This window comes from Hakea prostrata, chromosome 7, assembly GCF_041222555.1.
Source record: "Hakea prostrata isolate BN-2017 chromosome 7, UWA_Hpros_2, whole genome shotgun sequence".
Classification (NCBI taxonomy): Eukaryota; Viridiplantae; Streptophyta; class Magnoliopsida; order Proteales; family Proteaceae; genus Hakea; species Hakea prostrata.
This window is the reverse complement of record NC_142606.1, coordinates 61907492-61923418: the sequence shown is the minus strand read 5'-3', so window position 1 is coordinate 61923418 and position 15927 is coordinate 61907492. Positions and strand designations below refer to the sequence as shown.

Genomic DNA, 15927 nt, shown 5'->3' with positions numbered 1-15927 from the left:
CTTTGATTTCATGTGGGCAATTACAATAATAACCCTTGTAATTCTAACATGGGATCCGTATTGCAAGACCATGTACCTAAAATTCTAGTCGGAAGAAGTTGTGGGCTATCCGGATTGAAGCCTATGATCCAAACCCTGAGCCCATGGACTTGGATACTATTGGTGAAGAACATCCAATGGAAACTCGGATGGACTAGGTTAGATGGAATTCTAGCATGAGTCAAGTCGAGTTTGAAGATGTCCAAGATCAAGGTAAGAGCCCCCCTCTCCCCCCCCCTCCATGTTGGATTAAGTTAATTTGGTGTTGGGAATCAATCGGGAGAGCAAAGCACCCAAGTACTGAAAAGTACTAGGGGGCGGTTGCTTAAGGCGGGATTGACCGCCCCAAGTGACAAGTCAATCTGGTTGAGGGATTTAAATCCTGTTTTGCCCCTGACCCTTTAAAGATAGTCATCCATGACCTAATTTTGCATTATTGTATTCATGGAGGTTGTTGTGGATAGTGGGGAGACTGTGTACACGTGGTTGGTGGTGAAGAACCCTCAATTCACAAAGAAGGCTTGGATCTTGCTGTGACTTCCAGATTTTTTTGAGGTTAGTTAAGCACACTCTCGTATTACTTAAATTCTATATTGTTAGAGAGTTTTTCCTCCCTTGAAAATTTTTTAGTGGTGAGTTGGAGTTTTTAGAATCCTTCCCATCAATGATCTAGACTAGATCACGCTCGAAGATGGAATCTTATATCCGGATCAAGGTTGATCTTGTCAATTAAGATGAAGTGGATTATATGCCTTTCTTCTTCTGTGATTTGGAGTGTGGTGACCTCTCTAGAGTTCTAACACTTTCTTGGAGGCAAGTTAGGAAATTTCCCATCATGGACATGGAGAAGCATTATGGAAAGGAGAGAGGTCCTAAAGAGGAAGTTGATTTAGCAAATTGGTAAAGGTGACAACATCAATATTTGGGAGGATCCATGGGTTCCTAGCTTGGAAGGCTTTAGAATTTCATCAAGGAGGGAGCCGGGTTTGTGCCCTGCAAAGGTGGATGATCTAATTCATGAGTACTCAAGGACATGGAGAATAGAGTGCATAAGGAGATGGTTCACTAAAGAGGAGGCTAAAGCGATGCTTGAAGTCCACCTCTCTCTTTTCCCATGTGAGGATTTCTTGTCGTGGGGGGAAGCAAGGACTGCACATTCTCAGTAAAGGCAGCCTATAAACTGCAAGAAAAGGGAGCAAAACAAGGAGGAATTGACGACACCATTATCTTGAAGGTCTCATGCTTGGGAGGAGATGCATCAATGAGGAGTGGAGGGCCATATGGAAATGCCCCACATTACCTAAAATCAATTCCTTTTTGTGGAGGGCATGTAATGAAAGCCTAACATTGGCTGTAACGTTGAATGGTAGGGGCATAAAGATTGATCCTATATGTGGTGAGTGTATTGAAGTTGAAGAAAATATCTCTCACATTATTCTTTGTTGCCTTGCAAGGTAGGTTTGGTTTGGTGGTCCCTTGTCATGCAAAAGCTCATCTATGTGTTCAAACTCTATGGTCGAGTGGCTAAGAGGTCGGAAATATATCAAGGTTGAGGGAGCTAGAGAAACCGAGAGGTGCATTAGTGTTATTTCCTTCGTGGTATGACTCTCTAGAAAGCAAGAAATGATCATGTGAAACTGGTGCTTGAAGCATTGAGGGCTTACAATCAATTTTGGAACCTTCGAACAAAACAATTCACATCGAGAGCCACAACAATGGAATTCCAAGGGATCAAAATTGCCTATGGTCTCTACCCGTCCAACTCTTTATCAAACTAAATGTCCCTGCCACATGGGGAAAAAAGAAGAGAAAAAAGGGGTTCGCTATTATTGCAAGAAATTGGGATGGAAGAGGTATAATTGATAAGTAAGTAAGTATGCACCTATACAATTAAGGTGAAGCTCTTGAATTAAGAGGATTGCTAGAGGTCTTTGTAAACTACAATGAGTGTCTATGTTGAATCAAACAACCAACAGTTGGTGAGGTTAGTGCAAGGGAATTCAGCTGCTTGTCCATTCACTTTCAAGGCAATTTTTCAAGACATCCTTAAAATGGCATATAAATTTGAAGGCTTAAAGATATATTATGCACCTATGTGTGCTAAGATGTTAGTGGATGTCCTAACAAGGAAGACAAATTTGGTTACAAGCCCGATATTGGCCTTGTTCCACTTGTGATTCGTGGTAATTAGAGCTTTGCTTAGCCACTTTTTTTTTTTTTTTTTTTTTTTTAGGTACAAAGGGGCTTTATTAAAGTCGGGGATGGGTATATTAATATATGTCAGCCACCTTTTCAGATTGCATTGAATAAATCTCTGACTGACCAATAGATGATATATGAAAGGAGTAGAAAATTTCCTATATAAAAACTATACTAAAGATATTTCACCTAAACTCACTCTAGATGAACCTCTTAATTAGAAAAACCACCGGGGGTGGTGGTCTTGTGGTCCCAAGTTCACTCCCAAGTGATTAGGTAAACCTCATGTCCCAAGTTTAAATCCTCTCTACTTCTCTGTTTCTTGCATTGGACAATTGTTTTTTTTTTTACCTTGGGCATGAGTGCTACCGGTTTCTATGGATTATACTAGGCCTCCGGTGGGGCTCCACTGACGGGGCCAGTGCTTGAGCTGGTAGTGCACAGGGCTAATGCTTGCATAAGTCGCACTCGATAAAAAGTCCGAATATTCGTAGCGGGGGGGCGCTAGGTCGCAGCCATTGCATCCCCTTTTTTTTTTTTTTTTTTTTTGGATCACCAAAAATAAAATAAAAATCTTGAGCCACGATTAAGAGAAGCCTTTTCAGCCCACATGATATGCTGGATGAGTGGGTGACCCAATCACCACTCTCGAGAGAATCTTCCCAAATCCAACCAGAAAACCACGTAAGATATAGGATAAGATCTTGTACTCCACAATTTTGACTAGTCAATATTATTCTCTGAACGAAACGATCGTAGCCGTCCCGGCTCCCTCGGCCCGAAACGGCAGAACACTCCGGCTTAAATTACGTCGGCGACACCGAAACCGAGCCAGAAACCCCCAGGCGTTTTAAGTTGTAAATTCGGATCAAAACCCTAGCACTTAGATCTTTTTGAAGTTTTAGATTATGAAGGCGAAATAATATGTGATAGAGAAGAAGCAGGTAAAGGGAACATTAGAAAACGTGATCTTTTTATTAATTTGTAAGGTGGCGAAGAGAGATAAGGAAAGTGTGAATTTGAAACCCTCCAACGAGGTAAATCGATCTTCTCTTCTTTCTCTCTGGTTAACTAACAAGAGACGTTTTCGTCCACTGAAACTCCATCTCTTGAGCTGCAATGTCTTCCATTCATTTCTTTTTTGGGGACCGTTTGAAGCTTCAATGGATTGGGTTTTCTGGTCTTTCTATGATGACTGTGACAGACTTGAATCGTGAATCGCGAATCGCGAATCGTGATCTCTGGTAAGGGAAGACAAACACCATTGCTTGCCACGTCGATCTCTCTGTTTTATTCTAGTGCATGATCCGCGATGGTGCGTAGTTTATTTAACTTGCGCACACTCCCTCACCAACCCATAGAATGTCTTTTTCTAAAAACGAAAAGAAACCCATGGAAATGTTTTTAAATCGAACCAAACTCACTCACTTGACTATGAAGCGAATCCGGTTTGGTTCATAGTTTCCGTTCCCGGTTTGATTGTTACTGGCATTATAAAATCCTCGACTTTTTTTTTGGGAAGATGGTTATTAAAAAAGGAAAACAGACAGAATGTGTAATTTTTCAAATCTTACCAAGTAAAAAAGAATATGCAATGATGGGAAAAAATAGTTATTATTTTCATATTAATTAAGAAGGTTTTATTTGAAATAAATGCTTCAACTATATAAAAACAACCAAAATATTTAGTGTAAATTGCACTGGCACCCTAAAATAAAGACTTTAAAGCACTAACACTCCACTTTATGTTTAAAAAATACAGAGACCCAAAACTGAATTTTTATTGGATATATTTATCAAATTTATCACTAAAAATAGTTAAATTACTGTTTATTTTAAAAAAATATCTTATAATAAACCGAATATAATAGGTTTTTAGTGACAAATTAGATAAATAAATTCAATAAAAATCTAATTTTGGGGTCTGTACTTTTTAGACATAAAATAAAGTGTCAGTGCATTTAGGCCTCTATTTTGGGGTACCAATGTAATTTGCTCAAATATTTATGGATATTTAGTTGGAGTTGAAGTCGTTTGAGAAATTGGTATTAATAGATCCATTAGCTTGTAATCAGTTTCGAAATTTCTAGACAATTTCCTATATTGAAGGCGATATTATATGAAAACCAAATCCATTAGAATGTACAATAGAGGGAGAGATGGTCAATCAACGGTTAGTCACTTGGATTTTTTAGCAAATCCATGTAAAATTAGTATGGTTGGGCTTTTCTTTTGGTATTAGTTGCCAATGTAATACACCAATTCTCTTCATTTAAATTGAGACCGACAGTCAACACTATTTGGAGTTAATTTACAACAACTTCAAAGTAAAAAAAAAGAGGAATCTTGTTATAAACATACTTAAATTGGGGATGCATCAGTTGGTGTTTTTATTTTCTTAGCATAAACTCCGAAAAGTATACAACAAAACACTTTTAAAATGATAACATACAACAACTACATTCTGGGAAATTTGAAATGCATGTTTGCTAAGACTGCATTTGTTTGCAAAGATGGGGTGAAAAAAAAAATAGAGTAATTTTCATATGGACCCCCTAAGGTTCAATCTTATGTCATTTTTAGTCCAAAAAGATTGAGACTTTGCATATGCCTCCCCTGTGTTATAGAGAAAGTTATTTTAAGGACAAATTATCGTTTCTATGATCAATTTGTCGTTATTCTTTTTTTTGGGCAAATTTCATTTGGACTCCCTGAGGTTTGGTTTATGTCATTTTTATTCTCAAAAAAGCTGAAATTTTGCATTTGCCTCTCATGTACTATAAAAAAAGTGAATTAAGGATAAATTATCACTTTTATTACTAATTTGCCCTTATTCTTTTTTTTTTAATTTAAATCTTTTACATATACATCTTACTTGCTATAAAACTCGTGACTCCCCTTTAATCCAAAAATTATAGTACAAGCAGGTAGGATGTATGTAAAAAATTAAACCCTATTTTTGAACTAAAAGGATAATCACGAGTTTCATGGCAAGTAGGATGTATATGTAAAAAAATTAAATTAAAAAAAAAAATAAGTGCAAATTGGTCATAAAATTGATAATTTATCCTTAAATTCACATTTCCTATAGTATAAGGGAGGCAAATGCAAAGTCTTAGCTTTTTTAGACTAAAAATGACATAAATCAAACTTCAGGGGGTCAAAATGAAATTTGTAAAAAAAAAATAATAAGGGCAAATTGGTCATAGAAACGATAATTTGCCCTTAAATTGACTTTTTCTATAATACGAGGAAGGCATATGCAAAGTTTCAAATTTTTTAGACAAAATATGATATAGACCAAACCTCAGGAGGTCCATATGAAAATAACCAAAAAAAATATGTAAGCCCTATATGTAGTGGGGTGAGGGAGAAGAAAATGAACGAAAAGTGTATAAAATTGTTAATTATGGGTTTCACATTTTACTTTTTCTACAAAGTTCCATATATTTTGTAGGATTTTGAAAAGTTTTGGAATTGAAAAGTTGAGTTGCCACATCACCATACGAGTTTCTAACTTTTCCACACCAAGTAATCAAACAATATACATTTTGACGATTTAAAGGAAAAGTAGAAAAAATTTGTTTTCTTTAAAGAATTTGTCCGCCTCACCTTTATTCCATCAAACAAACGAAGTCTAACCGAGATTTGGAACCCCTACCGAACTGTAAGTCATGTAGAGGATCTTAACTAGAGGACAGTAATCAAACCAAACCAAACCAAACCAAATTATGAGAACCAGACCAGTTACCCACCCACACCAACCTTCCACCACCAAATCCGTGGATTGCGACTGTATTGGTGAGGTGTATCTGTCCAGTATATTTTTCTTTTTTTCCTTTTTCAAGGTTGAATCTTTTCACGCTGGAGTCCTAAAATCTGGAGAAAAAGCCTCAACCACCCACTCAATTTTGATTCATGGAATAAATTGCTGAGGAAAACAGAATCCTTTCGACTCCACCTGCTCTCTTCTTCCTCCTCTGGCTTCCTCTGGAGGATCTCTCTCTCTTTCTCAATTCTCAAGTCTCTTTGCTTTGATTCTCAAAGCTTATCTTTTAACGAATACATGGAGCGCGCTCGGCGACTAGCAAACCGAGCGATCCTTAAACGTCTGGTTTCAGATTCAAAGCAGCCGCAGGACCATACCTCTTCATCAGCTTTGTTTCATCCAGCCAGGTATGTCTCGTCACTCTCTCCTTCTGCATTCCCATCTGGAACTTCTTCCGGAATCGATTCCTTCTCTCGAAGAAATACGGCTTCTAGCAGTGGTTTCAGTCTTGGGTCACAGACCCGTTCTATATCTATTGAATCTTTGAAACCAAGCGATACATTTCCACGTCGCCACAACTCTGCTACACCGGAGGACAAGGTCGTCATGTCTGAATCCTGTGGATATTCCTCCCTTGATTCTCTTATCGATGATACCGTTCCTAAGGCAATCCGGATCGAATCCATGAAGCTTCCCAAGTTCGATGAGGGTTTAACCGAGAGCCAGATGATCGAACACATGACCAAGTTGGCATCCAAGAACAAAGTTTTCAGGTCCTTTATTGGGATGGGCTACTACAACACCTTTGTTCCTGCTGTGATATTGAGGAACATCATGGAGAATCCAGGTTGGTATACCCAGTACACTCCTTACCAGGCCGAGATTGCTCAGGGTCGCCTTGAATCCCTTCTCAACTACCAGACTATGGTTACCGACCTCACTGGTCTTCCCATGTCAAATGCTTCCTTGCTTGACGAGGGAACCGCCGCAGCAGAGGCAATGTCAATGTGTAATAGCATCCAGAAGGGAAAGAAGAAGACTTTCCTTATCGCCAGCAACTGCCACCCTCAAACCATCGATATCTGTAAGACCAGAGCTGATGGGTTCGATCTCAAGGTGGTCACTGCAGACCTCAAGGATTTCGATTACAAGTCCGGAGATGTCTGTGGGGTTCTTGTCCAGTATCCAGGCACAGAGGGAGAGATTCTGGACTATGGGGAGTTCATTAAGAATGCTCACGCGAATGGGGTTAAAGTCGTGATGGCGAGCGATCTGTTGGCGCTGACTATGTTGAAGACTCCTGGTGAATTAGGGGCTGATATTGTCGTTGGTTCTGCTCAGAGGTTTGGTGTCCCAATGGGTTATGGAGGCCCTCACGCTGCATTCTTGGCCACATCTCAGGAGTACAAGAGAATGATGCCTGGTAGAATCATCGGAGTTAGTGTGGATTCAACCGGAAAGCCTGCTTTACGTATGGCAATGCAGACCAGAGAACAGCATATCAGGAGGGATAAGGCCACCAGCAACATCTGCACAGCACAGGTCTTATTTCATTCATAATAAATGTGTTTCTGCTCTCCAGTTTGAATTCGAATGCGGGTAGTGTTTCTTGTTGGATAATTATCCTGTTTTTTCCATCAGGCATTGCTTGCGAACATGTCTGCTATGTACGCGGTCTACCATGGACCTGAGGGTTTGAAGACTATTGCCCAACGAGTCCATGGTCTTGCTGGGACTTTTGCGCATGGGCTAAAGAAACTTGGTACAGTGGAAGTTCAAGGGCTTCCCTTCTTTGACACTGTAAAGATCAAGTGCCCTGATGCAAAAGCCATCGCAGATGCTGCTTACAAGAAGGAGATGAATCTGCGGATCGTGGATTCGAAGACAGTAAGTGTCATTCTTTCTGTTTCTGTTGATTATGGATCTTGATACCATTCTAGAGATCTGATTCTAATTTGATGCATTTCCAGATTACTGTGTCCTTTGATGAAACCGCCACCTTAGAGGATGTGGATGAGCTCTTTTCAGTCTTTTCAAGTGGCAAGCCTGTCAGTATCTGTATATCTATGGCAAACTGGTGAAATTCACTTCCAATTACATGTGTTTTTTGACACTCTGAAAGTAACCTTGTCCTTATTGTTTCCCAGGTGCCCTTCACTGCTGCATCTCTTGCACCAGAGGTTCAGACTGCAATTCCACCTCAGCTTACCAGAGAGAGCCCTTACTTGACCCATCCAATCTTTAACATGTATATCCTTTCCCTGTGAGCTTGCTACCGCAATTATTACTAGTTAATGCGTCACTCTTACTGTTTTTTGCTCATTTCAGGTACCATACAGAGCATGAGCTCCTCAGATACCTTCACAAATTACAGTCCAAAGATCTCTCACTCTGCCACAGCATGATTCCCTTGGGATCTTGTACGATGAAATTGAATGCAACAGTTGAGATGATGCCAGTGACATGGCCTAGCTTTGCAAACATGCATCCATTTGCCCCTGTCGAGCAAGCTATGGGTTACCAGGTAGGTAGAAAGACTTCATCATCCCAGGCTACCTGATTTTGTACTTGGTTTTTTCACGGAAGAAGTTTTGAGTAAGCATAAGTAATCACTGCTTCTTTGGTTTTTTTTTTCAAGGAAATGTTCGAAGATCTGGGTGATCTATTGTGCACCATCACTGGATTTGATTCGTTCTCATTGCAACCCAATGCTGGTGCTGCTGGAGAGTATGCTGGACTGATGGTTATCCGTGCTTACCATCAGGTAAGGTGAAAGAGACCCATTTTTCATTAGTTGTTTGTTCCTCCGACAGCAGCAGGAGTTCCTTTAAGTTTGCAAAGTTCACTGTTGGTCAGGATGATTTACCTTTACAATTAACATGCAGGCAAGAGGAGACCATCACCGCAATGTTTGCATTATACCAGTTTCAGCACATGGAACTAATCCTGCAAGTGCAGCCATGTGTGGGATGAAAATTGTTGCTGTTGGAACTGATGCTAAAGGAAACATCAACATTGAAGAGCTAAGGAAAGCTGCTGAAGGAAATAAGGACAACTTATCTGCTCTTATGGTAATGATGTTTTGGATTCTGAGTTGGTTCTTCAATTTTTCTTGGTTAACTTTCATTTGTTTCAGTGTAGAATTGTCAGAAAAGAAAATTGTATTGTATAATCCATTTTTCAACTGTTTGTTTTAAACTTGTATTTACGATGGATTACACATTTTCCAGAGTTTTCCCTGGCAAATTTCATGTGCAATTTGAACATTATATCTTCAGTCATAAAACTTTCAATATCTCAAGGCACCCTTGCATTCCTTTGATGATCACATGCGTACTATGTATCTGTGGGATTCATTGACCTATGGTTCTCACAGCCATATGGTAGGAGCTGCTTAATCCATATTCAGTTATAAAAATATGTTATGCATCTTTTATATAGGATTTTAATACATACTATGAATGAAAAACAAGCACTGGAAAGATCTCACAGTGTTATTATACATCATGTTTTACTTTCTACAGATAACGTTAACAAAAGTTTTTCCGATGTAATATCTATGAGTACTAATTTGCATGTAGGATTTTCCAATTGAAAACTGTACTTGTTATTACCAAAAAAGAAAAAAAATTGAAAGTTGTATTTTTAATGTTTAACCTGTTAACAAATGCCGACTTGATTGAAAAAATTAAATCCATGTTCCATGTGCAAGAAGATGTACTTCATACTTGTGATAATTCATTTGACTGAATATGCAGGTCACATATCCTTCCACTCATGGAGTTTATGAGGAGGGCATTGATGAGATTTGCAAGATAATCCATGACAACGGTGGTCAAGTTTACATGGATGGGGCCAACATGAATGCACAGGTTTACTTTCTTATTTTCTTTCTGCCAACTTTTGCTCTTACCGTAGTTTCCTCCCTCATTGTTGAATAATTTACACTTCTATTTTTGGTTGTGCATGATGTCCCTAAGATATTGAATGAAATGGGCTAGACTAAAATAAGCTATGTCTGACATTCTGTGATAAAAGGAAAATGTGCAAACACATGGTGCTATTGGTTTGGAATCTTGCAATTGTAGATAGTTGATTGTTCTGTTAGAAAGATCCCTCAGTGGATGTTTGGTGCCATTTAACAATCAGAAAACATATTTCTGTACATCAAAAAATGTTTTTCATTCCTTCATGCTTTGTCATGCAAGTTTGATGATCAAGCAGTTAGGATTCATGCCTCTGTATCTAATGTCATTTTTCACAAACACCTATCCCCATGAGGAAAAGGAAAATTGAAAGAGAAGTTGGAGATGTGATTGATTGGTTGCAGTAGCGGGAGCTTAGCTAGGGAAGAAGCAACTGAGTTTCAAAAATCCATATGTATTGGTTTGGGATCAAACACACACAAATCATTCTGGTCAAGCATCACAAATGGTGGAAAACATGTATTTCCCACTTCAGCATTGTCTCTAACATGGTAAAACACATGTTTTTACCATTAAACTAATCCAAGATAATCATATAATTTGGTAATAATAATATTTCCCATCCTACGGAATGTATGCTTTTTGGGATGGATGAAGCTGTGATACTAAGTGAATGCATACTGAAAAACTAGGACAATTTGGCCTTATAGATCCAATATCATCTAGGCTAGATTAATTCCGGATCTAAAGTAAACCAGCCTAGAACCCAATTTGATATCTTTCATTAACATGCAGCCATGAGTCAGACATCTTAACTCTCTCTCTCTCTCTCTCTGCCTTCGTTATCCTTGCAACTGAGTTTATTTTCTAGTAAGGTGTTAATCACTTGTGTCTTATTTTGTTGAGGATCTCTCTCATGGCAGGTTGGCCTTACAAGTCCAGGATGGATTGGAGCAGATGTTTGCCATCTCAATCTTCACAAAACATTTTGCATTCCACACGGTGGAGGAGGTCCTGGCATGGGACCCATAGGTGTGAAAAAACACTTGGCACCATTCCTGCCATCACATCCTGTGGTATGACTATTACCTTTTTTATGCAAATTTCAATGCTTTATGTTTTCTTTTGTGCACCAAATAATATAAATGGTTGACATAAGAATTAGTTGACTATTAAATGAATTTTTAAGGTGCTTTTATATGTAGAAACTTGTATCTAACATGTTTGTTTGGATTTCACCTTGTATTTACAGAACACTTCGAATGGTATTTCTAGTAGAAAGTTTGCATTATTGTTTTTCTTTACCCCTTCCCATCTTCACTAATATATCAAGCGAAAATGATGCAGTCTAGAAGAAGGTTGATAATTCTTGTTTCCTATGCTGTTTCATTAGTGTTGGGTTCCATTTGTTGAGAGTCCCTATGAAGTACAAGCCAGTTGACTCTCCAAAGTAGGATTCTTAGAATAATTGGATTACATGCTTTCTGAATTTAGTGTTGGAGCTCCATTTGAAGTCCAGTGCAATATATTTTGTGCTTTGTAGAAGATTTAACCAAAGAACATGTGTGGTTTTTTCATTAAGAAAGATAGGAACTTTCTCCTCTTCTTTTAATTTTTTTTTTTGGGGGGGGGGGGGGGTGAAAGAAAGGATCTTTGATTGTCCTATCAGATGTGCTACGAAAGGTGGCCACTCTACAGCTTAACAAGCAGTTGATTGCGTCAGCATGGATGCACCATGTGGAGTTCAAATGTGTCTAGAGTAGATGGGTTTATTAGTGGAGTTTTGTCTTATATTAAACTGATAATTTCAGCTAGTAGCTCCAAATCATAAGGAACAATATGGGTTACATATATCTGGTGATTGCTTTCTTATTCTGCTGTTTCAGGGACCTTAATTTAAAGTTTTGTGTTCCATGTTGGAAGTTATTGTGTTTTTTCGTGTCTCTACAGAATCCTGCTCTTTCTTTCATTCTATCAAGGTTTTGATGAGAGTTAGAAAGCTCAAGATGGCTCATTGCTAAATCCATGATTTATGCCTAGGTTATTATCTTGTTCACCCAGTTGTACAAGTGGCAATAATGACTTTGCCCTTGTAGTTGATAGCTTTGGCAATAGCATTGGTATGAATGAACCACTGAAATAGTGATTTAAGTTTTGTTAGCATGTCTGGGTTGAAAAATTTAGGACGAATGTTTCCTGTGGGGGTTTGCTTGCACCTCCTTTCTCATTCTCTCTGCTTTCCACATGCAATGTTCTATTTGCCCCCACTGCTTGAACCAACAGGGGAGACCCTCATTGGCTCTCACCTGCTAGTGTAGCCTTGGTTACTATGCAGGAAACACCTTTCTAAAAACTAATTATGGGGTACAATTTTTTTTGTCAACTTCAGAAATCTTGAATCAATTGTGTATTTCCATATGCGTCCCTTATTTTGCTTTAGCTGGGATATGGATTAGCTTACCTTCCCAGGAAACATTAGTGAGACAAGATGTAGTGATTAATTATATGGATTATCATATTAACCCATGATTTGGAAGACCTGAAATTTGTTGTGTATTATGCTCATTATGACAGTATGAAGCTAAGCTCATTTTGCAACAACTTAGGCTACAAATGTTTGAGCTTCTGAGCATATAATGAATAGGTTCCTAGCTAGGCAGTCTATGATTTCTCTGATGCATAAACCTATTTTTGACTTCTCCATGACTAAGGCTCTAACTTTTTGCTCTTTCTTTGGTGCCTCCATGGTGTAAGTTCTAATTTTTTTTTTTCCTATGATGTGCTGAAGGTGCCTACTGGTGGCATTCCTTTGCCTGAAAATTCCCAGCCTCTTGGTACCATTTCTGCTGCACCCTGGGGTTCTGCGCTTATCTTGCCCATTTCCTACTGCTACATAGCCATGATGGGATCACAAGGACTTACAGATGCATCAAAAATTGCAATCTTGAATGCAAACTACATGGCAAAGCGTTTGGAGGTTACTGAATCAATCTTGACTTGAATTTGCAATTAAAGTTTGTGAACGTACTTAATGTTTCTGAAGGGGCAGGTTTCATGTACATGCCATGCCCCTAGCTTAAGAAAATTAGTTCAGGGTGTAGATTTGTGATTTGCATTACTAACAACAGAAACTGCCTTTAAAGTTGATGGTGATAGAACTATCAAGCCTTTAAACTGAAGGGTCTGTTCTTGTCCATTATCATATGGGAAAAAAGGGCAATTGCTAACTTCATAACTTCAGTATTAGTTTAATCCTCCCGGTAGGAATCTGTTATTACAATTTGCTGTCTTTAACTGTGTTTTTGGGCCTGCAGAACCACTATCCCGTTCTTTTCCGTGGTGTCAGTGGCACAGTTGCCCATGAATTCATCATTGATTTAAGAGGTTTTAAGGTACTTTACCTTAATGTTGCAAATTTTTTTTGCTATTTATTTGTTTTTACACTTTCTATAATTATCTTTATGTGGTTGATGGTTCAGAATACTGCTGGGATAGAACCTGAAGATATTGCTAAGCGTCTTATTGATTATGGATTCCATGGTCCTACAATGTCATGGCCAGTTCCAGGCACACTTATGATTGAACCAACCGAGAGTGAAAGCAAGGTATACTGTCAATTGGAATAACTTACCTCAACTTTTTTCCAGGCTTGCCTTGTTTTAGCATGAAGTTTACTTTGGTTCCTATGTCAGGCTGAGCTCGACAGGTTTTGTGATGCTCTTATTTCCATTAGACAAGAAATTGCACAGATAGAATCTGGGAAGGCTGATATCAACAACAATGTTCTCAAGGTAAAAAAGAGTTTATATCCGATGGACCCAAGTAAATGATGATTTTATTCGAAAAGCTATGGATTAGTGGTTCAGCTCTTATTCAAATTCCATGAATCCATTTTATTGCATCCCATCATGATTCTGTTGTCAGAAAAATATTCTCTGAACATTAACTGAAAATCACATATGTAGGGAGCTCCTCATCCACCATCAATGCTCATGGCTGATACTTGGACAAAGCCATATTCACGTGACTATGCAGCTTTTCCTGCTTCTTGGCTCCGTGCTGCTAAATTCTGGCCTACAACAGGTATGTGGATCTAACCTATCAAGAGGACATGAATTAACAAATCTTACTTGTACTGAAAATGGTAACAACTTTCACCAATTCATAGTTGTCAAGGTCTCCAGGCACCTTGATCACTTAGTTTATGTTGCCTTGCATCTTGGCCCCCTCCAGTAACTTGGGTTGCCTTGATCCCGTGATGTCCATCAGGTTCTATGTTCTCATTACCTGAAATTTGTTTAGTCTAGATGATTCCTTCTTTGGGTTCGCATTGGCTATCTTTACCCAGTTTAAAATCTGGTAGATTCCGGTTTGGGTATTATACATGGCCAGCCTAAAGTTGTTTATTTTTACCATCCCTTCTAGCATATCAATGAAGTCATTAGAGTGTTTTATCATTTTCCACTTGGCGTTAATGATGGGTTTATGCAATACTAATCAGGGCGGGTGGATAATGTCTACGGTGACCGGAACCTCATTTGCACCCTTCTCCCAGCATCTCCTGCCGCCGAGGAGCAAGCTGCTGCAACTGCATGATTCTCAACACGCACTGGATGTTACCTGTGTTCTTCATTGGAAGAGAAAAGCTTTCTCAATCCCTCCCTGTTTTATTGTATATAAACATTTCATATTCATACGCTCAAGCAGTCACATACTTTGAAGCTTAATTATCTGATATCTGATCAGCTGCAGTTTCCAATAACATCTGTTTCTGATCGCAACACAAGTTGCTGTAATTACTAGTTCTCCGTTTTCTCTTTTTCAGATCTTGCATCCTGTCAATTTACCTGTGTAGAATAGGTGAAAGATTTGATGCTGCGAATCCCTTAAAATGAAGTATATAAGAAGTTCCAATTGTTGGAGGTAGTGCTTGTTACCATGATTCTATAATCATAATGGCAACCTTCAAATTTTGATTATGAATTACAATCTTTAGAAGATCTTCAAGATAAGATGACTTCTAAGTCCTTGATGAGATCAATTCACCATGGGAACAAATGATCAGCTGCAAATGGGTCTTCTATGCTTACTGCTCAGCATAAATGAATTGGAAATTCAATAATTTTGATGATGAATTACAAGCTTTGGAAGTTGGTAACTCCTGAAAATCCCTGATGAGAGTAATTCACTTCTTATGATCAGTAGCAAAACCAGAGGTACTTCCTCTGGTCCCATCGCTTTCACCTTTCTGCTTTCTGTTGGGCATGGTTGAATGTATAATTTTTTCTGGTAAGAGCAAAGATAAATAGACTCAGAAAAGAAAGACAAAAAAATAAAAATACAAGTAGGAGTGGATCAGATTAGATAAGACTTACTAATTCTGGTTGCGTCACAAAACCATAATTAAAGCCAACACAAGCATATAAGGGAGTAAGAAAAGGAAAGATGAAGTCAATTATGTATCTGTCACCATCATATAAAAACTCACAGGCATCTCTTCGTTGTACTGGTTTTCCATCATTGGGTGAGCGCGGAGCTTTTGTTGTATATTTAAATTATATATATAAACTACTCTGAGCATGTAATTGAGGTATATATAGAGTAATCTGGATAAATTTTAGATAAAAAATAAAAAAAAATTAAACTTTATTGGGAAAGTGTTTTGCACACCCATTTACGGAAGAAGGTAAAATGACCATTCAACCCCATGAAATGTTGTGCAGAGAGGCCAAGTTTCTTCATTGAAAATGCTTCATTTGATTCAAACTATTATTGTATTTTTAAGCAATTATTTTATATAAAATATATTGTTCTAATCAAAACAATGATTTGGTAATTTTGATCTTTCGATAAACATATCCAAATATTCGCATCCATATGAATTTGTCTATTCATACTTGATTTCTTTGATTGATAAAATTTGATTGAAGTGCATCACGATTAAAAATCACTCAATTTGAATAATTATTTTTATCCTAGATGTATATCTGGCAT

General features: G+C 38.2%; 1 protein-coding gene across 1 annotated transcript; it reads left to right on the top strand.

Moving 5' to 3' along the window:
- The first annotated feature begins 6134 nt into the window (after positions 1-6134).
- On the top strand, positions 6135-14757 carry LOC149011601 (glycine dehydrogenase (decarboxylating), mitochondrial). The gene is made up of 15 exons (XM_089160361.1): positions 6135-7549; positions 7649-7894; positions 7978-8055; positions 8155-8255; positions 8336-8531; positions 8646-8771; positions 8893-9078; positions 9766-9879; positions 10857-11009; positions 12722-12910; positions 13248-13325; positions 13413-13538; positions 13626-13724; positions 13899-14016; positions 14435-14757. The coding sequence occupies exons 1-15, from the start codon at positions 6305-6307 to the stop codon at positions 14527-14529; spliced, it is 3150 nt and encodes a 1049-aa protein (XP_089016487.1). The 5' UTR covers positions 6135-6304; the 3' UTR covers positions 14530-14757.
- The last annotated feature ends 1170 nt before the right edge of the window (positions 14758-15927 follow it).

What these genes read in the sequence shown, in the direction of transcription:
- LOC149011601 (XM_089160361.1), top strand. Translation starts at nt 6,305, where the DNA reads ATGGAGCGCGCTCGGCGACTAGCAAACCGAGCGATCCTTAAACGTCTG. An exon ending in TTATCCGTGCTTACCATCAG is followed by an intron (nt 8,772 to 8,892) that starts GTAAGGTGAAAG and finishes ATTAACATGCAG; the next exon opens with GCAAGAGGAGACCATCACCG. An exon ending in TTGATTTAAGAGGTTTTAAG is followed by an intron (nt 13,326 to 13,412) that starts GTACTTTACCTT and finishes TTGATGGTTCAG; the next exon opens with AATACTGCTGGGATAGAACC.